The sequence below is a fragment of the Hemibagrus wyckioides genome, linkage group LG21, assembly GCF_019097595.1.
Source record: "Hemibagrus wyckioides isolate EC202008001 linkage group LG21, SWU_Hwy_1.0, whole genome shotgun sequence".
NCBI classification, from domain to species: domain Eukaryota; kingdom Metazoa; phylum Chordata; class Actinopteri; order Siluriformes; family Bagridae; genus Hemibagrus; species Hemibagrus wyckioides.
In genome coordinates, this window is record NC_080730.1 from 7,342,585 (window position 1) to 7,368,840 (window position 26,256).

The window sequence follows — 26,256 nt, forward strand, 5'->3', positions numbered from 1 at the left end:
CCATCTATCCATCCATCCATTCATTCATTTATTAATTTCTTAATTAACTAATTAATCCATCCATCCATCCATCCATTCATTCATTCATCCATCCATTCATTCACTTATTCAGTGGATCATTAGGCTACGTTGTAGCCTCTCATCTCCACTGGTTCTTCCCTGTGTCTTCATGGGTTTCCCCCAGGTTCCCTAATTTTCTTCCAAAGCATGCCAGTAGATGGATTTGTGACTTTAAATTGCCCCTATGTGTGAATAACAACACTTAATTCCCACTACAGACAGTAAGTACATGTAAGCATGACCCAGAAACCTTCTACCATTTACCATGAGTTCTCAACTGGTTGCCACCAGCTCCAAATTTACAAGGGACCCTGATGGTTTTTCATGGTTCATAGAACCACAGTTCTTTTTTTCATTTCATTATTCCTAATGACAATACATGTAAGGAATCACCAATACATGTACGGAACAGGGCTCACCCTAACCCTAACCCAGGACACACCAGAAGGTGTTCTGTGTACCTATGCTACTGGAAGAGAAGATGTTAACCTTGTTGAAGCTAGAGAAAGTGTTTGGTAATCCCTCCTGAAGAATTACACCTGTAAATCCGTCCGTCTGTCCATCCATCAGGATGTTCTTGCCACTGTTGCCTCTAGCAAAATCAGTAGTGGAAACCAAGGTCTAACCAGCTATTTAGGGGTCATAATCAGGACTACATTGTGTCTCAGCAAGCTGTCTGGGTCTGCCAAGGAGAATCACAAGCAGCATTGTGTTGACTTGGCATTAGCAAAGAGGTCCACTTGCCCCTCGCCAAACCTTTTCTGGGCTATCTGGGCCACCACCTCCAGGTGCAAACGCTCTTCTTTTAAATGTATGTGTCTTCTCATTGATGCCATCCATTGCACCATTGTACAGCTTTGGCAGCTGAATTGAGGCCACTTAAATCCATCTGAAAAGATTTGAAAGAGTTGCTTGACCTTGTGCTGCAATGCTGGTTTATGTAGCTGACCATTACTACACTGTCTGAGCAACAATTTAAGTAAGAATAACTTGGTGTGCCCAAACGGACCACCCTCAGTTCCTGCAGGGCGATGTATTCTTATCTTACACCTGTGGAACATGCTCCGTTTTCCCAGTCACCACACTGTTCCCCAACCTGTATGGAAAGTATCCATGGTGACTATGGGGCACTACTCCCAAACTAGTTCCCACCTCTCACATTATGGCATTCAGGGGTCCAGCTGTAAGTTTTGAAAATCTGACTGAATCTTTTGAAAATCTGACTGAATTAATGATCCATGCAACTGCTGCCATCAGTTCTAGCACTCTCAACACAAGCAGGTTTTGGACTCAGCAGCCTGGATGAATATAATTACCAAGTGTAATAATGTTTGCCACATACTGAGGTTACAGGATGGCTACCATTCTCAATGACTTGCTTTGGTGTTTATGAGCTTTTTGTGAGTGAGACTGAGCGCTGTAATCTTTGTAAGCTGGGTGGACATTTCCAGAATGACTCGCTTCTCCAAGTACGGCAGTACCCCAGTGCAATTGATTAGTAGAGTAGACAAGGCCATTTGCATGCATCTGGAAAAAACCTGTGGCAATAGACATAGTCCAGAGGGTAGAAATGTAATTCTAAAAGTCTGCCATTGAAAGGGCAAAGCCGCTGGATTGCAGGTTGGAGGTTGTGAGTTCAGAACCCACAGCCAACAAGCTGCCACTGGTGGGCCCTTAAACATGGCCCTCAACTGCCTAGAAGTTTTGAAGAAATAAATGTAAGTTGCTCTGGATTAGGTTATAAGCCATCAAAACTCTTAATGAAGACTTAAGGAAGACTTAATGAAGCCTTTGTGTTTTTGAGGCATAGAGTGGCCTGACATTGACAGACCTTTCAAATATTCGACACAACAACGATCCATCTCCAAATAACCCTATGCCATTAATGATTGAGCGAGATGTTAACAATTAAAAGAAAAGCTAACTAGACATGAGTGGATAAAACATCACCTTTAATGTTAGGCATTAATAATGAATTCCACATCACAGTAGTTAGTGAGTGAGAAAAAAAAAACAAACCATGTATTTACATCTAAAGTTCACATCACATTTTGTTCATGCCAGCACAATATATACAAAAAAAAAAGAAATAAAGAAAAAAAAAAAAAAAAACAGAGAATACTTGTACTCATAAAACATAACAGGTTTTCCAGCTTTCAATGCAAAATACACAAAATAACTGATTAGGCCATCGAAAGAGTCACTGAATCCCCATTTGCGTTTTAGTTTTAAAAACACATTTACATCAGAAAGTACAAGGCAGACAATTAATCCCAGTCTGTACATGATTTGCTCTTCTTAACCGTATAAATACAGAAGGATTTTATACATAAAGACAGATGCCGGTACGTATGAACTGAAATGCTTTTAAAAGTGTAAGTACTGAGCTTTCTACAGTTTTATGTACAACTGAAAAGTCCTTCTTTTTGTTTTTCCCTTTTTCGGGGGGACATAATGCCTCCTATTTTCAAGATATTGCCATTTTCTTTTTACAAATATAAAAACAGCAGCCGTCTTCCTTGCTTCTTAAAATACGTATCAAGTGGCTCTGAAGTGTTAATAGTGATCCATGTGTTGTGTAACTGATTTCAGGTGACTCCTTTCAATGGTGATGGATAATAGATATTTTGGGTTGCTCATAGTTTGGAAATTTCATTGGATAAAGAAAATGTAATTGAAGTGGAAAGGGAAAGAATTGTAGTCCTGACCCACAAACTACGAGAAAGCCTAGGGGAAATTAAACATCTGTACATCGGTTTGATTTATTATGTCATATTTTAGCTTCGTTCTACGAGAAGAGTAAAGAAAATGTACAGTGATTAATGCAGCAGATGGAGACAAAAATAATGCAACATGTGTACACATGCACACTTAGAGCTACAATCTCTTTGTATTTGTGCAGATATACTAATGTTTTGTTGGGATGCACAGTTTGGGCTAATCATGATACATCTCATTACTGGAACGTTTAGAGAAATATTAGGTAAAAAATATATATTGGGAAATTGGTAGACCCCTTAATCCTTAACTGTTCTGGACCAGGACTGAACTTTTGTAGATTTAAAAGTGATAAATGAGATGAATTATAATACTTACTTGACTGACAAATATAGATATCATGTTGCTGAGAATTATGCTAATATCTAAGCTATCAGAGCTTCAGTGGCCATGTTTCATTGGTTGTCGGAAGTTAGCTATTTTAAAATTCTCCCCTTTTCCGATCCTCACTTTACAAACACAAAATAAACACATAAAAACAGGAACGTTTTTCTTCTGACATCCTTCAAGTATAACAAGGGTTAAATAGATTGTATACTGTATATCATGTGCATTCTGTAGTATATACGCCTGCTAGTCGCAAGTCGCGATTTAAAAAAAAAAAAAACAAGTTCTTTCCGAATCCAAAATAGGTCCTCTAGAGAAGGAGACATGCAACTACACTTTATTCATGTGCCTGTCCACTCTGTGACATACAGATCAAACTGAGATCTGACACCTGACTTGGAGTAACCGGCAAATGACTCGAAAAAGACGCTTCAAAAACTAAAGGCGTGAAGAATAACGCTGGAAAGAAAGAAAGAAAGAAAGCGTGAGCCCAATTGTTCCTTTTAGACAGATTTTTTTAATGCTTTTAATGAATTTATTAAATTCGTTAAATTAACAATTCATTTTTATAAATTTAATAATTTGATATTTAACATTAATATCAGTGTTTAGTTGCCTTGGCCTCAAGCTCTAGTGTTCTCTATACTGCAAAGAAATATTTTTGCATAATATATACAGTAGCTATATTTAATTTGAAATTTTATAAAAGCTTTTATTCTTTTAAATTTTTTTTTTTTTCATTTTAATCTGCTGATTTATTTTTTCTGTTTTCAATACTGTGTTTGAATTCCAGTCTGATTTCAGGGTCCAGACGATATACAAATACATACATATCTTTTATTCAGTTTTGAGGTCCTTAAGCAAAAAAAAAAAAAAAATACCACATTAACTGTTTAGCTGTGTGCTTTTTCTCTGTCTTATTTATAATATCTACTAAATTTTTTTAATGATTTAAATCTAATAAGCAGTGGCTTGTGTGACTAATTGTTCATGATGGCTGCTTGGATTAATAAATTTGCTTTAAAAATGTATACAAGCAGCTTGTACTAGAAAAGAAAAATGGGGTAAAAGAAAGCAAATAAGCATATCAAAAAAGTGCAAATGGATGTGTTTTGGGAATTATCACATAATTAGCCGTAACAGTTTCCATATCACGTCCTTATCAAAAAGAGAATGTAAATGAACAGTGGAAAATGTCCAGATGCATTTCATCTTCTAAAGTCATGGACGTAGTTCACTACTGTCATTTATTTCGCTGTTGCGTCTCCACTATAATAAAGAAAACATGCACACTTGTACAAAAAGTCTCACGAAACCAAATCACGTCTTCTAGTCTCACACATCACCGCGTATCCACCAGGAAGCGATTGCACGTCCTTCAGCAGCTAAAAGGGTCAAAATCCCCTCACTTGCATAATAACAGTGCACATTTATTCAAATGTCCACACCCATCACCCTGGATTCTTATTAATATATATCATTTTGTATTTCTAACTTTTTTTTGTACTATACAGGCTTTTATTAGATAAAGTTAGGGAGGTTTACAATTGCTATCTAAAAATATATTCATCTTTACAAAAACGTAATGGGAAAGAAATGAAAATAATAAAGCGAAAAGTGCTGCGAGCAAAAGCAGTTCCGCTGTAAAGACATCTGTGAAATGGCTTTCGTATTCGTCTAAGTGGATAATTGAGTTGCGAGTGGTTGGCTGATTTGCTTTTGCAGCGTGATAATAAAGTGTGTGAGTGTATGTGTGTGTGTGTGTGGGGGTGTGTAATGAAGCTTTGCCATGTACATAAGCCTCTTAGTGCCATGTCAGTGTGCCAACTCCTGAGAGAATTAGCAGGGAATTTCCTATTTCAGAGCTGAATTCTTAAACCAAAATAGAGAGCGGACCGTCTTGGCGAAGAGTACTAAAGGTCACGTAAATGTTATGGAAGGATAATGAGGATGTTTAAAGTCAGAGACTTCACTTCACAGACTTTACTATATAACAATATAAAACAAGGCTTGAGTATCTCATCTTTTCATCCGATTGATCCGACTGAACAAAATAATAAAAATGATGCATCTTACGTCAAAAGGTTTTTGGTACTCCAGAACTAAGTGCTAAAGTGCGGTTCTTCCGGGGGGGAAAAAAAAAAATCTTAAAGAGGTGTATTCACCCTTGAAGATTAGTAGTGTTTGCACAAATTTGACACCCTCTGTCCGTTCAAACTCATCAAACCAAAATAGAAGATATTTAACCACTTAGATAAGCAAATTGCTAACACATCGAGTACTCCCCTTTTTCAAGTGGTTAATCAGAATGTGGGACGGGCTTTAACGGAATCGCAATGAAATCTTTCCGATATTGTTTCCACGCCAAAAAACTGTCGCTAAAGTCTACGAGAACATTTAGCAAAAACATTAGCCATGCTTTCATACTCTACTAGAGATCAGATTCAGTTGTGTCTATCACACTGTGGGAGCTCAGTGCTTAAGGTTCTACTCAAGAGTCCAGAAGCTAGTGAGTGCAAATCCCAGGACTGGAAGGTTCAGAAACCCGAAACGCTTCAAATCCAAGCGTCAACTTCAACCCCATTTCTCCAGCTCTACTGGAAAAAAGTCACTTTGGGTAAAATCACCTGCCAAAGGAGTAAATGTAAAAGCAAAAATCCTTAGAGTTCTCTAGAAAAATCGTAAGCAAAAAAAGAGAAAGATTATAGTAGTGGTAGTGGTAGAAATATGGCAAGCACACATCTAATAGGAGTTAAGGCTGGTTTATGCTTCCTTCAGAATATACTTCTGAACATACTTCTGAAACTCAGGGAAATGCTCGAGGGGATCGAGCATTGAGGCAGTCTGAAAGTTTGATTTATTTTTTTTGTTACCGTTTCTTGTCTAAGATGGAGTATCGTGATGTTTATTCACCTTCTAAATAATGCAGCAGGTACGTTTGGATTCATTTTCTATACAGGAACAGTTTCTGACAGTAGTTTCAGTTCGAAAATAAATAATAGTTTTATATCAGAAGTGTAGTATTGTGTCTGTAGTAGCAACTAATCCACCACAACTTGTGTGCCACATAATCTAAGGCTAATAATACACTTTTGCTATATGTGTTGCTTTTAAGCAATGAAAAACCTGCAATTGTTGACACAGTGAAGCTTTCTGTAAGGAGAAATGTATATAACATTATAGAACATTATAGTCTTCACTGTGTAATAGTAGTACTACTAGTAACTACCATGGGGAAGTCTTTAAGGTAGTGGAGTTTGCGGTTTCACTGTCACGAGTCAATTATTTTATTTCGAGAGTGGACGACTACAAACGGTTAAAAAGCCTGATGTGAGATTAATTAATAGGTTTCAAAGAAAATGATTCGTGCAGTTATAAGAAAATAATTCCGCTTCAACGCGGATTCTTTTCCTATAACAGCACAACCCATAGTGTGTTATTCCTGGCCTAACGATTTCTCCAATAAACTGTTTTACTTCATATGCGTATAATCTAACATTGTATTCTTGATATGATGTACTCAGTGCATGTTATATTTCCTGTCAGTTAGTTGGAGGCACTTATGCAGTGTTCAAGAGTAACTGTCGATTATCTAACTACGGTTTTAAAGTAGCTTGCAGCCCTGACCTGCTGATTCACTGTGATTCTATATGAGATTGTCTATTTCTCAAATGAGGTTATACATGTTGAATTGACAACAAAATATCATTCGGTTAATACCTATTCCTGCTTTCTTCCCCACCCCCATTATTTGATGGACAGCCTGAAAATAATTAAGCATCTCCTATTGCTTTGCAAACCAAGAACATTACAGGCTTAAAGGAGATCCTTTTGAGGTCATCCCCAGAAGCACTTCTGATGAAGCATAAACCAGACTGCTATAATCACTGTAACCTCGAAAGTTCTTCTAAGAGATGTACTCAGTTCTTGCATCAAGACCAATGAGGCTCATATGATGATTGGTACAAAGTCTTGTTGGAGGTAACTTGAACCAGGTAACATCAAATTCTCTCATTCGACTATTCTGCAAAACCCAGCTTCAACCGCTCGACATGCAACTGGCCTGCCGCACTACTCCAAGCCACGTGTCTACTCCTCACTGATTCCATGCTCCCATGCCACTTTGGCTTGCTCTTCCTTGTTGGTGAGCAGTGGTTGGGAGATTTTGCGTGGCATTGGTCTCGGCACAGGTCTCGAGTCCTCCTCGGGGATGCAGCCTTCTCTCAGGTATGGTTTTGGGGGAAGTGCTGGAGGTGGCTCGTGCTGATGGAGGTGGTAATGGCCAACGTGCCCAGCGTGGATATGGTGGTGTCCATCCGGAGGCAGAACCGGCATGACGCCCACAGGGGCTGAGTGGCTACGGCAGGGGGCTGGCTTTAGGCTGTCCAGGACGTCAGGCTCGGAGACGCTGTAACGGACGGTGCTGGGTGTCTCTGCTTCGTCTGTGTCTGTGTTCCACGTTTGGCAGCTGGGCGTGGAGTCAAGCGCCGGAGCATCTGATGAGGAAGGGCAGAAGTTGCTCTCACTTAAGGATGAGACACCACTGCTGGCACTGCCCGAGAGCGTGGAGTTACTGCCGTCAAGAGCCGACTGAGGACTTGTGGGTGAGGCGGGTATGGGGTGAAGAGGTGACTGGAGCCGGGGGAAGAAATGGCATTAGTATCAACACAAAATATTATTGAAATAACAAATTATATAGTAAAGAAATTAAATACATCAATCCATGTAGAATGGTCTCTCAAATCCAAGCTAAGGACATGAACCTGATCTTGAAATACTGATCTTGGAATAACAACCAAAATGAATACCTATGCGCCTTTGTTTATTACACATTGCCTTTACAGACATTTCCATGTCCTGAAACACCTGTATCTAAAACAGCGTTATTAATGCAGCTTGCAAATGTCATGCCCTATGCCTGCTCTAATTAAATGGCTGAGAAATGGCAAAGATCTGCCTCTGTCTGTCTGAGCTCTCATTAAACCCATATTTATTGATTGCAGCACTAATGAGGAAAGAATCAGTGAATCAGTGAATGCACACACCTACATGCACATCCAAGTCAGAAGTCACAGGGTGTAAGGGTAGGTTTTTTTCACATCACATTATCAAATTGCATGCATAATAAGGACAAGAAAGGGTGGAAACTTTGTCAAAGATACCTTTCTTAAGGAACGTGCAGGGAGAGCTGGGGGGAGTTCACCAATCTGCTGCTGGAAAGCATCAAAGTGCATCGAGAAGTGCCCTAAAGGGAAGGACACCACAGCATAGAAAACAGGTCGGAGAAAGGGCATGCACTCAATACATGACAAGTACAGGAGATTCTTTCTCTGCATATTTAACATTCAGGATAGGCATGGAAGGGAAATGGTGTCCCATATGTGGTGGGAAATCTGCAGGGATGAATGCTTTACTTCTGAACTATAAGTCCGATAGCTCCTACCATGGCGCACCTTGGCCCTGATTTAATAAAAACACTCGCAGAGTTCACTAACAGGATGTAGAAAGGAACAATGGGCAACTTTTCAATAAACAATAGCAAGACAGCTTAGCTTAAGACAGATCTGTCTGTTTCTGTATGCATGTTAGACTTGCAAATTGTGGTGTTTCTACTAAAAGCTAGAAAATCCAATACAAATCAGTTCATTTTGCACCAGCGATGAGATTTACTGCACCTGAAAGTCACTTCGGGACTGCTGATTGCGCCGTTTCTGTCAGTCGTTACATAATAAAGCCATTGACTAAGCCATTGACATTTGCATATCTGATGCAAACAGCTTTTGAAAATGTTTTCAGTCATATACTGTACATTAGGAACACAACACACACTCACAACTACACTGCTTTCATATTATATTGTGAGCAATTTCATTTCCTTTAATTTCCACTATGATTTCATTTTCACTTATTTGTCTCATAACTCAGAGCTCTCTTACCAGGAGGAAAGTTGCGAGGGGGCACCGGAGGAGCCATCACACTCCCCACATGGGCAGAGAGGAAAGGCAATGCCTCTCTTGTTCCACTGTCCAGGCTCCAGCTGCTTGGAGCGGTCAGCACTACACAAGAAATAAACACATAAATAACTTCCAAAGGGATTATAACTCTTTGTGTGTGTGCGTGTATTTATTTATTTTTATTCATTACAGCAGACAATAGATATTTACTGACCCCCAAGTATCATCCCCATCCTTTCAACTTGCAAGTTATTGCATAAATAATGTCATGTAGAAAGTATAGGAAAGACATTCAATTTAATTGAACTTTAAAGGAAGGGAATATTTATACAGTGTATATTATCATTAAGCCATGATCTACAGTCATGGAAGGAAGAAAGTACAGTGAGTACATACTGGGTTTTTTTGGCAACATGAGGTAATTTAGTTTGTGCCATAATCCTTAATAAAATATAAATCTCAGAATACGGTTAGAAAAGACAAAAAATCCAACATAATTAATTCAACATGTCCAGCAGCTTTATGTAAACCTTGTAAAAAGAAGTGAATTATTTTATCGCCGCAAGTCTGATATAAAATGAGTCAGGACTCTGTTGGCTTTCAGTGAGTGGCGTTTTTTTACCTCAGTTGGGATAACTACACAGAATTTTAGTGGTTGAAGATAAGAAGATGCTTATGAACAAGCACTTGTGGCATATTAGAAAGATAGGTTTGATGGCTTCTGGCTTAGACAAATGGCTTCTATCATTTCTGTTAGGTTATAAACACCACTGTGGAGTGTGACATGTTAAAGAAATTTGATGCGGAACAAGGATTGGCCTCTGGTAAAAAGACTTAAAGAAAAAGTTAAAAGAAAAAGGCTGATCAACTTTATTTCTATGTATTACTGATCATGTTGATACTCATGGACTTTTAGCAGCTAAAATGCACTCATGTGGAGTTAGAAATAAAGATCATATAAGTGATCGTTAATAATATTGCATAATGTAGTATAGGGTGTTATATTTTCGGGCGCAGATTAAATAAAAATAGATTTCAGATATATGAGCCCGAATGCTTGAAATTAATTACTGGTATAAAAGTCACAAAGAAACAAATGAGATAAATAAACAGATACCTTTTTCAGCCACAGACAGATTGGGGTCGCTGCATGGCTTGCATGGACCGATCACCTGATGAAACAAGGCCCTCTGTAGGTTTGCAGGCTGGAGACAGAAAGGTGTATTCAATTTGTTTATAGACCATATACATGTACAATCAATGCTGCAAGAAGGTATACTGACATGGTATAAGACATGTTTGTTAAATGCATACTGTATGTCTGATCTTCATCTGGTAAAGTAAGCTAGTTAGCAGGCAATGAAAATATACATTCTAAAATGATCTATTTTCTGTCCATTGACAAAATATACATTATAAAAATATTACATTAATAGATGAACTAATTTAGGGTTAACAGTATACAAGTAACATTGATGATGAGTAACAGAAGCAGAAGACAGGACCAAAATCATAACAAAAATAGAAAATGTAGGTGCAAGGTTTATTATACCGTGATGACTGCTCTACACTGGTATGAACAATAAATTTATAAATAATTCTTTTTTAGGTTTTTAAGTTAAAAAAAAAAATAGATTACCTTTCTTCTTAATCAAATTGTTTATTATATTTTTGGCTATTATTTAGAATATATAGAATACAGTGGAACCTCGGCATACGAATGCCCTCCCTTATCAATTTTCACCTTAACAATTGAAATTTTGCAAGAAATTTGCATCAACATACGAAGAATTTTTGGCATATGAACAAACTGGACTGAAGTTGCGTGTACGTCCGGGAGCTGTTCAAAATTGTTTGCGTCAGTGGAAAGCCAACCGACGCGAGTTTACAAATTTTATGATTTTTTTTCAGTCACTGAAAGCTGTTGTGATAGAGTCAACCCACGATTCCAATGTTGCCTTCGGCATGCGTTCAAAACCTACGTGATATTTTTTGTTGTTGACAGATTCGTGGCGTGGGTGGTCTGTTCTATTTTTAGCCCAAGCTTGGTGGCACGACTTCCTGTGGCTTGGGTCAGTTCTTTGTAAGCAGCCATACAGTTTAATACAGTAATATTGGTAATATTTTTGGGTGGCTGGAACGGATTATCTGCATTTACATTATTTCTCATGGGAAAATTAGTTTCACTATACAAATTTTCGCCTTAAGAACTAACCTCCAAAACGAATTAGATTTGTATGCTGAGGTTCCACTGTATATTAAAAAACAATTTTAGGTTATCATACTGTGATTTACCCATGCCATAATTCGTTGAAACAAGATCAGCCATTAGTCAGTAGTACTGAATGTGTCAGTGTCTTGTCTATTTCTTGTCGTCCACGTACCTGTCCGTTCTCGCTGAGGTTGGTGTACATGGCGCTGCTGGGCCGATCTCGGTGCGCTGGCAGTAGCATCAGCATCTCGCGGTTGTGCCTGTATCGATCAGGCAATGATGGAGAACCGACTGCACAGAGAAATAGAGATATTTCCTTCACTGCATGTCCATATTCAAAGCTTTAAAATGTTTTATTCAGACATAAATATATACAGTATTGTAATGCTCTTCATTCATACATTGACTATAGCAAGTTTTGACCCGTACAATTTTTCATTAAAGGTTTTGACATGCATGCTCCAAGCTTTAAGATAATATACTGGTTTCTTCTTAGTAGTGTCCAGCTCACCTCGGATGCTGCCAGGGCCTGAGTTAATCATCTGAGGAGGAGCAGAGTGAGTAGAGCTCAGGCTGGACGTCGAGGGACTGGGCTAGACATTTGACATTTTATTATTTGATATGTATAAAAAAAAGTTTGGTCTTCAAATATTTTCACTTTAAAGCATAAGAGGACTGACCTGCATGCGGTAAAGCTCTTCAGGATGCTCCATCAGCACTCCATCAGTGAGGATGAGGAGGTTGCCAGTCTCACTGGTGGAGAGGGAAGACGAGGAGTGACGCACGGTACGTGACAGAGACGGGCTGCAGAGAGCGAGATGGAGTGGAGTGGTTGGGGAAGGAGGTATGGCAGGATATGAGTGTGTGGGGAACAGAAAAAGATGAAGCAAATCAGTAATGGGTTCGGAGATGGAGTAAACCAAAGACAGTAAACCAAAGGGGTGGACCAGTTGAGATTACGAGGGGGTTAGGCATTGTTATGAGAGACCAAATAAATGCCAATGGATACATGATAATAAGTGGTAAAGAAAAAGATATAATAGAACAGCGTAGTCAAAATATGGAGGAAATTGAATGAGGGAGAAGGAGAGGAAGAGAAGAAGAGAGAAAGTGTAATGAGTGAAGATCGATGTCACTGCGAGTCTATGAATCATGAGGAACATGTTGAGTATGGTGTGCTCATGAGGAAATGATGGATTGGCTTATTTCTCTGTTTAAAACCCACATGACTGAACCGGAGACATTGTGCTTTTGTCCACTGGACAGTGTGACACACCTCAGGTTGATACATTGCCCATATTCCTCCATGCTGTAACTACACTGTATGACCAAAAGTATGTGGACGCCTTATCATGAAATTGGTTTTGGATCATCCTATTTCAAAGGCATGCCATTAATCTGGATTTCCCTGGTCCATCCATTTGCTGCTAGAATGACCTCTACTCTTCTTGAAAAAGGTTTTCCACTAGATTTCGGAATGCTGCTTGAGAATTTTCCCATTCAGCCAAATGAGCTTTAGTTAGATTTAGGCATGACATTAACTGACTGAATTAATAGTATATCAATGGACAAGCCACACAAGGATAGTAGGTGTAGGAGTGTGTGTGTGTGTGTGTATGGGTGCATCTATGTGTGTGAGTTCAGGTGGCTGTGGGGGAGAAGGGGGGTAGGTGGAGTTATTTGTTTATGCATTTTGCTCACCTGTGTCTGTGCATGAGTTTGATGCTATCTGGGCTCATAGGATTATGGGATGGGAGGATGGCTCGTGGGTTGCTGGGTCCAGAGCAGGCAGCACTCAGTCTATCCAGACCGGGCAGACCCTGCAGAACACACACAAACACACTCCACTGAATACACACACACACACAACATGTACACCCCTAGTCATGAGCTGAAGTGTAGCAGCGGCACAGTAATGCAGGAGTGTTGCCTTCTCACATGGCACAGACTGCTCCTCATCATCTGGAACTGATCGATCAGCTTCTTGTGCAGGGGACGCATTTCCGGGTGCACCAGCTTCTCATGGACCGCCAGCCCTACACCAAGGATGTGCACCTAAAACATGAACCAAAGTATTATACTGACTGTATGATCACATCTGAATATTTTGGGCTGTTTAGGTTGAGAGGATGATGACTGGACATGCTGTGTGGAGATTTCCATGTTCACCTGTTCTTGCATGAGGTCCTTGAGCTGCGTGATTTTTTCTGTGTCCTCTGGGTGAGTGGAGATGTATTCTTTATCAAAGAATGCCTAAAAAAAGAGATGCAATAGTTTAAAGAGTACATACTCTTTATGAATGCATTTTAGTTATCATTTTTATTATAAAAATATTAATTATAATTGTAATAAAATATTAATTAAATTTTTAAAAAAAATATTTTACATTTATATTATATTTATATAATAATTTATGTTTATGTAAAATATTTATCTAATATTATTTAATTATCATTTTTAGTACAAAAAAAATAAATAAATCAATCAATAAATTAATATCAATCATGCAAAATTTAATAGTTTGCTTGCAAGGTTTAGTTTAATGCAATATGTTATTGTTTCTATAGTAACAGCAAATTCACAGAGAGCTGAAGAGAGAAACGTTTGAGAAGATGACTGTTTACAGATGCTATAAAGTAAGTGATAACAGGAACTTGTTTCGCAGTTGTTCTACAATATAAATGTAGTTATAAATGGGCAAATGGAATAAAACACTTCATCACTGATTATTTTCCTATAACTCTCCTCGAAATTTCTGTTTCCTCCTGAAACCCATGCTTAGATACCAACTCGTGCCTGAATCTGTCACTTTAAAAAATGTCTAAGGACCCACCTCTTCCATGAAGACTGTACCAACCCTTAATTTGTCTCCGCCACCCCCAAATAAACAAACAAATTAATAAATAAATATCTCTACTCTGTGCATTTTGCTCCTCTAGCACTTCATTAAAAATCTTATTTTGCACTATTTATATTGCCGGATATATCACTTTGATTTTATTTCCTTTTTTTGTATGTTGCTTTGAATAAAACAAAATCTAAATAAATAAATGTAAATCGTCGTGCCCTGTTCTATAATTAAATACCAAATGGTTGAGGAAAGAAGGCGTAATTTGCTGTTTTAGGTTTTACACAGGAGCTACATGGTTAAACTGGCGTAGCTAACAATGTAGCAGTGGGCTAATAATGTAGATAATTAATTTGGTTATTTAATTAATCATTAGATAATATGGGTTTTGACTAAATCTTTTAAATGAGTAATGCGTGAATATACTATTTGTTTAGATTAGTATATAAATAAGTAACATATAAAATGGTATTGCATAAAGACAGAGTTTTAAAACTTACTGCATGCTCAAAACACATGATGTTGAAATATTTTGGACATTGGACAACCAAATAAAGACGTAAATTGAGAAACTGAATGCCGTTGCATGTTTTACTGCAGCAGATCTTATGTGTACGTATATTAGCGCAAACCTGAGCTCCTTCGCATTAATGTTCACATTCATTTCCCAGTGTGTGAGATCTACTTTCGCTGCATTTTGCTTAATCGCAAAGTTTAATTAAAACTCAGCTAAAGCTTATTTGGAGCTAATCTGTCTTTCAAAGTTAATTACAAGGCTTGGAGACGAGACAAGCCGTGGTCGTTTGATAACAGCGGGCCTGAGAAGTGCCAGTTTTGTTAGATTTCTCACCTCCTGGTAGCGAGCAATGCCTCCGTTGACAGCTGCATCAATCACGCCGTTCAGACACATGCTAAGCAGGTTAATGTTGCCGTGCAGCTGCTTGTGCTGGTACTGGCTGATTAAAGTGCGCAGCTCCTGGTTTTTATTTTCCACCACGGAGATGGCGTTCTCCAGCGGACTCACTTCAACCTAGTGGGGAAATGAAAGGCTTCCACTTTACATATAGCTTTATATTACTTTAAATATTCCACAATGCTACTGTTGAAATTGGTTATTACTGACATTTAGTTCTACACAATTCTACACAACCAGCACAAACAGTTGTTTGATTTTTTTTTTCATGTCTACTGACATCTAGATTCATAGCTTACACAGAAATGTTCTGCACTTTATACACAGTGTTGCTACAGCAGTGAAAGCCAATTTCAACTGGTTTTGCCTTCAAATGTCCACCATACTGTGTAATTGATGTAACTGAAATGACTTGGGAAGTTATCCAAACAATCAGCATCAGTTACGTGTATCTTATCAGTTCACTATAATTCATGTTATTTCATTTAAGTTTGATTCAAATTACGCAGATCAGGCATAACATTATGAGCCGTGAGAGGTGAAGTGAATAACACTGATGATTACCTGTTAGTGGGTGGGATATATTAAGCAGCAAGTGAACATTTTGCCCTCAAAATTGATGTGTTAGAAGCCGGAAAAATGGGCAAGTGTAAGGATTTGAGCAAGTTTGATGAAGGGCCAAATTGTGATGGCTAGACCACTGGATCAGAGCGTCTCCAAAACTGCAGCTCTTGTGGGGTGTTCCCGGTCTGCAGTGGTCAGTATCTATCAAAAGTGGTCCAAGGAAGGAACAGTGGTGAACCAGAGACAGGGTCATGGGCGACCAAGGCTCATTGATGCAGGCCCAGTGATGGCTGGCCCGTGTGATCCGATCCAACAGACGAGCTACTGTTGCTCAAATTGCTGAAGAAGTTAATACAGGTTCTGACAGAAAGGTGTCAGAAAACACAGTGCATGATGGGTCAGGGCAGTTTTGGCAGCAAAAGGATGACGAACGCAATTTTAGGCAGGTGGTCATAATGTTATGTCTGATCGGTGTAAATCCGAATCAATTCAATTCAACTTTCCGTCAAGAAATAAATCGATAAGACTCTACAACAACAAATAATATAATAAAATGAAGAAAAAAAACCCTCTTATGAATTGATAGCAATTACTTGTCCTCCAATGATTTGATTCTTTTTTTACATTTACAGCATTTGGCTGACGTCTTTATCCACATGCTCAGTGACTCAGCAGTGGCAGCATGGTGGAGCTGGGATTCAAACCTTCCACTCAGAAGCCTAACACCTTAACCAACAAGCTACCACATGTCCAGAGACTTAACTTCAATCCGTTTCAGTTCTTTTGGTTTTAGTTCATTCAATTCATTCGAATCAGTAGAAAAAATGGAAAATATTTTCCATCCAGATCCTTACAATTTGCTGATTCTAAAAAAAAAACAAAAAACAAGAAACCACTGACCAGCTCTCTCTTCTCCACCTCAAACCAGCGAGAAATGCCGGGCAGGGGATGTGTGAGGATGAGTGTGGTCCTTTCGATCCACAGACTCTGCAAAGAGGACACAAATACACAGCTTCATCCTTTTGCAACCCAAGAGCAGGTAGATGCTTGTCCTGTATATAGCAGTGGGTTTTTTTTGCATTGTTTAAAACTGAAGTCACTTTGGCAAAACTCCTCACAGAGTCAGCGAAACTGAAGTCAGAAGTCAGCAAAAGAGAAAACAGAAGGATTTTCTATACGTTCACTTTACTGTTGACACTTTAGCAGATAATAACACTATATATTCCTTTTTTATTTGTTAAACAGTATTTATTTTTTACATTTTTCTTTTTCTTTTTTTATACACATAATTTCCCTCCAGCATGAATAAAGAATGTCATCGTGTCATATCTAATATCTTATCTTAGATCCAAACATATTCTCCTATCTTAATTGCTTTCTTAATGTTGCTTAATGAGTTTAAACTGCAAATAAAATGATAGCTAGCCCTCTGAATCACCACAATTCCAGGCTTGAAATTGCTAGGCGACCAAATTTGCAAGCAAATATATAGAAGCCACAGTCTGAATCACTGCTTTATCGAGTATTCTCTGTTCCTCTGTGCTTGCAGCTTTCTGCTTGCAGCTTTTTTTTTTTACGTCTGTTCTTTACACTCTTTGTGTTCAGATCTATAAGACCCAGTGAGACTAAAGTAAAGAAAGAAGTGGCAGCAGTAACCAAGGTGAAGCTAGAAGAAGATGCAAACGGGAAAGAGGAAACAATAAAAGAGGGAACAGTATTGCTGGATGAATGAAGTGCCTTGCTACTTCCACTTTCTCATAAATCAGTGTCCTGAAAGGCAGTGTTTCACAATTGACAGAAGCACCTGTTAATATATGGCTTCAAACCCACTAGAAAGCAGATATTACAGAGATACCAACACAGACAGAAAAAATAATAAACATAATTATTTGGTGACTACATCAATGTCAAAACCATTACAGCAACATTAACTATTTATAACTTTTCCTAATGGTCTTTTATTCTGCCATCTTTATTTATTTATTCATTTATTTTATTTTTGGGATGCAAGATTCAAGTACTGGCCATATGAAGGAATTGCAAAAGATGGCATTCTATGTATTTAATACAGAAACAACTGTATACTCTATACTGAATACAGCCTGTCAGCATTTATTCATTTATTTATTTATTTGTTTTTACCTTGAATTCATTGTCCTTGTCTTTGGGGCCTTTGTGGAAGGGCCGATCATAGCGAAAGCGCCGTACGTTGTTCACTCGGTAGAAGCTTTTAATTCGGTCAGGCACGCGATCCATGTGAAGCACTTCAACGTTTTCTGGAACTGGAGATACGGCATAGATCTGCAAGTCTGCGATCCCTTGTGTCAAGGAATTGTTTGGTTCGAATTAAGCGAATCAGATCTCTAGGAACAGTTCTGTACATTACCTAGTGGTCTAAAATAATTGAAATACTAATACTACAGAATACTAGTAACACAAATATCATACTTTATATATAACAGATTTTCAAAAGGCCAAAATATCCTGACAGATATCCTCCAATTATCTCTTTATTGCTGAAGGATACACTGGGAATCGCACTGCAAAATGGCCTCATCTGGTTGGTTGGGATGTTGCATGGCAATTGCTTGCGGGAATTCTCCTAGCATCCTCTGCTGGAAGGCTTCAAGCCTCTCGTAGTCGTGTCCACGGCAAACAAACTCCTTATTCTGTGCCAAGCCAAAAAAAATAAATCTATACTCAGAATGAATGCAACTTTCGTCTGCCAGTGAAAAGACTTTTCCTGTAGATTTAAATTAAACTCGTTGTGCCTGTTAACGTAACCTGTGGCGTCGGGGAAAAATAACAGCACTCGCTCTGGCTCATTGGTCATGGATATAAATATTAACATAGTGAGAGGAAACGATTACACAAGCTTACCCTGAGAAAGAAAGGAAATTTCCGACCGTAAAAGCCCACCCTGAAGAACTCGGGCTCCAGTCTCTGCTGCTCCATAATGTTGTCATAGTAAGCTGCTTCCATTTTCTATGGAAGCATAAAAAAAAAGAGACATCCTCTCAACAATGCTTTATTCGTGTATATTTTTGTTAAATCTAATGCATAAATGCTAACAAATCAAGATCTGACTTAAGCACACTTGATAGAACTTTATACAGCTCATATGTGCTTTGCTTATACTAACTCCATTTATATTCATTGGACTCACCCGGATCCAGCTGAGGCTTTGGTAGTCGTATAAGGATTCATATTGTAAGGCTAGCTCTCGGCAGAAAGGAATCCCGTACTCCCAGCACTGAGGACAGAGCACACAGCAAAATGGTTTTGGCTTAGATGTATCATTTATAACCACAGAACTCATGCAATCACTCAATGTGCTTTGAAGCTCTTTCTGAAAACCAGCAAGCCTGAATTTATACATGAATATCTACTCGAACCGAACCAAGAATCACATATGTGCAGTAAAGGGGGTGTTGAAGATATTTTATCGGTGCTAAAACATATCAAGATTTTACCCCAAGAGTTCTCATCTCTCTCTCTGTCTTTCTCTTTCCTACAGGACATGTATAATCTTCACACTATACATCACACTCCCAACTCCTCCTCCTCCTCCTCCTCCTCGCCTATAAACAGTCTGCCTGTTTTCTCACTCTGAAGGCTCCCAGATATAAACAAGGCCCTTTCTCATAGACTTCCTACACCTGTAGTCATGACAACCGAATCTAGTGAAGGGCAAAGACATGAAGAAATCCTGAAAATGCCAAAAATTCATACACTACTAAGGGGTGTTATTCACTATTCATCAATGAGCCACTCATTAAATGGCTATATATAATTACTTATTAAGACAAATTATTATTTTTAAGATATAACTACTTATTCAAGACCAAATATGCAAGTGAAAATGTAATAGACTGTGAAATGAGATGTGACACACGTGTGGAAAAAAGAAAAAAGAAAAAAAAGAAAATCTGAAACAAGCCAATCAGAGCTCAGCCTCAAGTCACATGCTTTTCAAAAGTTTACGGACCTACATACACACTCGTTTGTCCAGCGCCCCGTGCACACGTATGAACGAAATCCAGTTCTGATTTTTTTATTTTAAATAAATGATAATATGACTAACAATGGAATGGTATGACTAAATGATTTTATTTCGTTATTAAAATATATAATTATTGTTAACGCAGTATTCTTCTCTGGCTAACTTTAAGGGGCGGCACCCCAGCGTCCCCTGTTGACCGGCTGCCACTGATACCACAGCATTTTCATATTTTTATATTTCTTTCTTTTTCTCTTATATTTTTATTTTCATTAGAGCAACTGTAACATGGCAAAGGAATTTCCCCCTGGGATTAATAAAGTTCTTTGAATCTTATCCATCCATCCATCCTTCTTTATTCCTAATAGTCACGGGGGTCTGCTGGAGGAGTACACTCTGGACAGGTCGCTAGTCCATCACAGGGCCACACTCCTACGGGCAATTTAGAGTTACCAGTCAAACAAATGGACATGTTTTTGGACTGTGGGAGGAAACCAGAGTACACCCACGCAAGCACGGAGAGAATATGAATACTCTACACAGAAAGGCCCCTGCCTGTTCAAACCCAGGATTTGAACCCAGGACCTTCCCTTGAACCCATGCTACCCTACCACAGAATTATGTAATGCTCAAATCTGATTGGTTAGAAGGCAAAAACTGGAATTTGCATCTGTTTTGTTGTGTCCATGTGCAGCATTGAATTTCTTGGTCAAGTCACACTTCAGGGTGGTGGTTAATGGCTTATATGAAAGAAGACACTTAGGGCTTTAAGAATTTGTAAGAATGTATTTCTGTTTCAACCTAGCCTACAGGGAGCAACATATTCATAGTAAAGTTCCCAAAAAACAAAACTGTTTCAAAGTTTTCTTCAAAGTAAATGGTAATATCAAACCCATTTCTGCTCTCTGAGGTGCCCCAAGTGCTTGTTCATAAGCCTAAGGTGTTTTCTTCAACCACTAAAATTCTGTGTATGGTTATCCCAACAGAAATAAATACATCCCACACTGAAATCCAGACTTTTGGTGATAAAATAATTTGTTTATACAGACTGAAAATGTCTAATAAGTTACCAGTACACTGGGAAAAAGGATTAAGGTTCTGTTTTAGTGAAATAATCAAACTTTTGAGCTAACATTCTCAATTTGGTTTATTTACTTATATCAAACAAGTGGTTGTAATCGCTTTCTAATGATCATTACTGTTGTACAGTGTTGCGTTTGACACGTCTAGGCTATATTTCTCTTAGAGAGCATCCGTAAAAAATAAAGTAAAACCAATTTTAAATATATACCAACTATATACTAATAGACAACATTGATAGACTGTATATCACATGAAGGCAAAACATTCTTCTTATTTTACCATGAGAGCGAGCGAGGCTGATGCTTTAGCTTATCTTATTAAGCAAGGAAAACAGATGAGAGTAGCAAAAGATTGAAAGATTAATGAAGTGAGATGGAGAAGGACGGCTGGACTGTCAATCCAGATTTATGTGTTGATTGCTCATCTGCTATTCTTAGCAGGAGTAAAAAAATGCAAACAAAACAATGTAGAAATTCCAGGCTCCTTCAAAAAATATTTAAAGGTTGGCAGGATTTGTAGTTTAACCTATACCCTGTTTAATAACCTATTTGCATACAATGAATAAATCTCAATTCAGAATTCCTGACGTTGTTGGTGTTGCAAGAAAATGTGTTTTGTGCATACATGTGTGTGTGTGTGTGTGTGTCTTACCTTGCCCTTGTTGAAGTAGTGGATGACCTTGCGGCAGAGATCCTCTTTGCGATGCCACTCGCTCTGAGCCGGGTAGTGCAGAAACTCCCTCAGGGGTCGATCCTCCCACTGCAGCAGCTCCCAGTAGAGGAGCAGAGTGAACGCCGCCTCTGTGGAGCAACACGACACATTAATCATGATTGGAAACCTTATGATTGAACAGTTCAGCACTCTATTTTTATTGTCAAGATTCAAGATAATTATTTGTCATATACACAGTTGCAGTGAAATGAAAACCCGGCCTTCAACTTCTAGACTGTGCGTATAAATAAACTGAATATAAGAACGAAGTTAAATTTTAAAATAAATGAATAGAAATAATAAGAAAGATTACGAGTTATGTGTGATATGTTTATACACCGATCAGGCATAACATTATGCCTAATATTGTGCTGGTCCCCCTGTTGCTGCCAAAACAGCCCTGACCCATCATGCACTGTGTATTCTGACAGCTTTCTATCAGGACCAGCATTAACTTCTTCTGCAATTTGAGCAACAGTAGCCCATCTGTTGGATCGGATCACACGGGCCAGCCTTCGCTCCCCATGTGCATCAATGAGCCTTGGCCATCCATGACCCTGTCGCAGGTTCACCACTGTTCCTTCCTTGGACCACTTTTGATAGATACTGACCACTGCAGACCGGGAACACCCCACAAGATCTGCAGTTTTGGAGATGCTCTGATCCAGTGGTCTAGCCATCACAATTTGTCCCTTGTCAAACTCGCTCAAATCCTTACGCTTGTCCATTTTTCCTGTTTCTAACACATCAACTTTGAGGACAAAACGTTCACTTGCTGCCTAATATATCCCACCCACTAACAGGTGCCATGATGAGGAGATCATCAGTGTAATTCACTTCACCTGTCAGTGCTCAGGATGTTATGCCTGATTGGTGTATGTTACGTAGTAGAGATAGATAGATAGATAGATAGATAGATAGATAGATAGATAGATAGATAGATAGATAGATAGATAGATAGATAGATAGATAGATAGAGATCTGCTTTAAGACTATTCAGATTTTATAGAAAAAAAATAAATAAATAAAAATTAAAAAATAATAGAAAAAATCGAAACAAACAAAGAAACAAAGAAACAAATAAATAATAATACATAAATAAATAAGTAAATAAATAAATAAATTAATTAATTAATAAAGCAACATGTGATTACTACTTTCTACTACTGTCTATTTCACTCACCGGTGTAGTTCTCAGCCTGCAGGTGCATGTCACACAGCTTGTGAATGTAACGGATATACATCTCCTCCTTATTGATTTCAGACTTATAGAAGTTCTGCGGTAAAAACAAACCATCCTCAGACGGGTTAAATCGTTGAAAAGATAACAACCTGAAAATGCTAATCTTACTAGGAAATAATAAAATGTCCTAATTAGTCGATGAGATAATGCTGGCTAGTCACTCCTAGAGAAGGGTTTTTACAGAATTTTAACTCACCAGCAAGTTGACGGTGCAGCCGATCTTCTTGTTCTCTGTCTCGTCTCCCTTCATGCAATCCCTGTCCACAGAAACCGGGACTGGATCAACAAATCTATGACTTTTTTAGGACATTCGGAATGACATGCAACTCTGGATGAGTGTATATATAGCTGTAAAGCTTGCTGTCATTTTGGTGAAAGAAACACAATATAACATCCAAAGAAATATCCCATTTTCAGAAGATATTGGAGACACTGTCAAGAATGCCAAAGCAGAGAAGTCTGTTCCAAATCCCATTATTTTCTGATATGTGGACATTTTAACTAGCGTTATTTGTGTGTCTGAGAATGTTTTGATTACTCAAAACCAATCACTTCTGCAAATTTATCAATTTTATTTGGCTACTAGCATTTTGAAATGGAATTCAGTGCTATTCAGTACAGGATACAACATCCATTTAATGTTAAATTGAACATCCTTAAACTAGCTAAAGACTGAAATTTTTCAGTTTAGCTAGCTAGTACTGAGAAAAGGCTTAAGGGCAATGTAGGCTAAGTACTACCTAGCTGAAAGACATAAAAATAAATAAAGAATCTGTGTGATTAAAGACACACTAAGCCTTAAGCACAAGTGAATAACTGTGGGACCTGCTAGAAAGGAGCACTAAATTTTCTCAACGATTGAGAAAAGAAGGAAAAGGATGAAATCTTCTCATGAACTTCTCATGAAAGATGACACCTTTTTGATCATGTTTGATGTGTTATGAGTTTTAAATATTTTTCCAGTTTAAGCTTCAGGCATCAGTAGAGCATCAGGGTGACTAGTAAATTCATACTTTCCAAACAAATTTGTGAGAACACTGTTGCTATGTATAAATGCATGGAAATTAGCTAACAGAATAATAACTAGCATAACTTTTCTTTTATATTCGAATTCTTATTTTATTTGTCACATACACAAGCAAATACGGTACCGGATCTAGTGAAATGCTTTTCAACTGTCCTTGTCAGGAACGTAAAATAAATAAATATAGAATTAAAATAGAATACAAATAATTACAATAAAAATAGAAATTTACAACCTGTACAATAGCATTGGGAAAAATATATAGAAAATATAAAAAATATAAAAATGAATATGTATTAATGTAGTATGATTGTTAAAAATAAAGTGCAGTTCAATATTACAATATTAATGTAATATGTGCTGTGCAAAAATATGACAGGAAAACGAGACACAAACTGCTGGGAATAAAATAAATAAATAAATAAAAAACCTTCCATACGACAAAAATTACCCAAACTGAACTTGAGATTTCTACCAAATGTCAACATTGCGTTAGAACATGCCGTGAACGCGACACTCCTCGTGCTACTCAGTCAAAACGCGGCAATATTTTGACTGAGTAGCAAATACCAGAATAATGAAAAGTAAACACTGTGAAGACATTACCCTGTTTGAATTACAGCACAAGTATCAGGACTTCTGATTAACATTTAGCTCATATCCTCATTCTAATCACCTGACAATGTTGTGTTCACAGTAATATATTTAGCATTAGCACTTTAAATCCCACCTGTAATCCAGCAGCCTCTCCATAAGGCGAGTGACAGATGTGACGAAAGAGATGCCTGTCTCACGCCACGTCTCCTGCTCGATCTTTTCCAACAGACTAGACAACAAGGAAAAGTAATGTCAGGTGTTCTCAGTGTAGAAAAGCCAAAAGTAATGTCACTTTCCTATGAGACACACATAAAAAAGGTTGGTATTAGTTAGCAGAGATCTAAAGTGGTTAGTGTTATCTTACCTGGGATAGGGCCCGAAAAGCTGAGTACTACAGTCCCGCAGCACAAAATCAAACACAGTGAGCTTGTTAATTTGGTTAAATGCTACAGAAAACATGTTAGAATTTTTGTTTGCTTTAACTCGTATGCTCTGCCCATGATTAATACATAAATAAATAAATATATAATATATATAAATAATAATAAAAAATATAATTGAAAAAATAAATACTACTATTAATAATAATAATAATAATAATAATAATAATATATTATATTATACTATAATATAATCTAATATATATAATATTATAATATTATATAATTAATTATATATTAAATATGTAATATTATATTATAATATATTTCTATATATAATTATTATAGATTAGTAGAGTCTCTTTTACGAGAGAGTCCTACTCAAAATGGCCTCAGAATTACACACATCTCATTATACACACACACACCAACATACAGTGGAACCTCAGCATACGAATGCCCTCCCTTCACTTTAAGAATTACGGCATACGAAGCATTTCTGGAATACGAACAAACCGAACCAAACACAGGGCTAAGTTGCACGGATGTCCGGGAGCCGTTCAAAACTACGCTGCCTTCGACATGTTGCATGGCTTGCATTTTTTTCTGTGCACAGCTTAGGGGCGTGGGTGGTCTGTTCTATTTTTAGCCCAAGATTGGTGGCACGACTTCCTGTGAGTAGCCTTGACCCTTGGAAATTGGTAATATTGGTCATATTTTTGGGTGGCTGGATTGGATTATCTGCATTATGGGAAGATTTGTATCGGAATAAGAATTTTAGCCTTAAGAAATATTAAATATAGCTACAGAAATATGACACTGAATAAGGATTTTATGCCGAGTCAGCTCTTCCTTCAAACCCTGAGCATGTTCTCTATCCAGTAGCGCGCATCAAATTACCCAGAACAACTCGAACTAGCAAATTAAGAGCGTTCTGAAATCAATTAGATCCCACACACACATATTATGACCTTGATTTAGTATCTTTATTAGTATGGTTTGTGCATAGTTTACTGTTGTGCTCTAAAAAATATCATGTGAATCAGTATGTGCTGGATCAAGTGCTATTTTATAAGCTGCAAAATCAATGAAAGTGGAGACCATATTGTTAATTTTTATGATTTAATGATTATGATTATGAATTTCATGTCATGATTATAACTAGGAGTATTATGCAGCAATATGTTAGTTCCATAGTTAGAAGATGCTCTCTGTCTTTTTATTCATTCATCATATTAGTCTTTTTATTTTCCATTTTTCATTTGACAAAAAAAGAGAAATCTTTGATCTTTCTATCTCATTGTGTGTGTGTGTGTGTGTGTGTGTATGCGAACTCACAGCAGCCCAAAAAGTTCCCTGTAGTTCTCGTCTCCTTTACCCTCAGACACTAGACTGTCCAGCTTGTCTATGAGCTCTGCTTCCACCTAAAAACACACACAGGAAGGAGTTTAAGGTCTAATAGGTCTGAGAGCTTCATTCAGATACAAGAAAGCCTGCAGACGATCCCTTTGTTTTATTCTTTTTCTTCACAAAGCTGCTAAAAAGGCCTCACCTGTTTGAAG

General features: G+C 37.8%; 1 protein-coding gene across 7 annotated transcripts in view; it reads right to left on the reverse strand.

Annotated features, from left to right (window-relative positions):
• Window positions 1–1,991: 1,991 nt before the first annotated feature.
• The window catches only part of dock3 (dedicator of cytokinesis 3), a 218,800-nt gene continuing 194,535 nt past the window's right edge, over window positions 1,992–26,256 (reverse strand). For 3 of the 7 annotated variants that reach the window (XM_058373972.1, XM_058373969.1, XM_058373976.1), the window contains 23 exons: window positions 26,247–26,256; window positions 26,033–26,118; window positions 24,679–24,705; window positions 24,448–24,543; window positions 22,890–22,950; window positions 22,634–22,727; window positions 21,391–21,539; window positions 18,823–18,909; window positions 18,537–18,641; window positions 18,184–18,325; window positions 17,799–17,965; window positions 16,557–16,643; window positions 15,030–15,209; window positions 13,501–13,584; window positions 13,270–13,386; window positions 13,033–13,151; window positions 12,012–12,135; window positions 11,843–11,924; window positions 11,504–11,622; window positions 10,237–10,324; window positions 9,102–9,221; window positions 8,328–8,410; window positions 1,992–7,797 (listed from right to left, as the gene is read on the reverse strand). The exon at window positions 26,247–26,256 is cut by the window's right edge and continues 139 nt beyond it. In XM_058373972.1, coding sequence (XP_058229955.1) covers window positions 7,255–7,797; window positions 8,328–8,410; window positions 9,102–9,221; window positions 10,237–10,324; window positions 11,504–11,622; window positions 11,843–11,924; window positions 12,012–12,135; window positions 13,033–13,151; window positions 13,270–13,386; window positions 13,501–13,584; window positions 15,030–15,209; window positions 16,557–16,643; window positions 17,799–17,965; window positions 18,184–18,325; window positions 18,537–18,641; window positions 18,823–18,909; window positions 21,391–21,539; window positions 22,634–22,727; window positions 22,890–22,950; window positions 24,448–24,543; window positions 24,679–24,705; window positions 26,033–26,118; window positions 26,247–26,256 — 2,770 coding nt within the window. In that variant the 3' untranslated portion in view covers window positions 1,992–7,254. The remainder of the gene's footprint in view (window positions 7,798–8,327; window positions 8,411–9,101; window positions 9,222–10,236; window positions 10,325–11,503; window positions 11,623–11,842; window positions 11,925–12,011; window positions 12,136–13,032; window positions 13,152–13,269; window positions 13,387–13,500; window positions 13,585–15,029; window positions 15,210–16,556; window positions 16,644–17,798; window positions 17,966–18,183; window positions 18,326–18,536; window positions 18,642–18,822; window positions 18,910–21,390; window positions 21,540–22,633; window positions 22,728–22,889; window positions 22,951–24,447; window positions 24,544–24,678; window positions 24,706–26,032; window positions 26,119–26,246) is intronic. The other 4 variants (XM_058373975.1, XM_058373974.1, XM_058373973.1 and 1 more) reach the window with 4 other exon arrangements.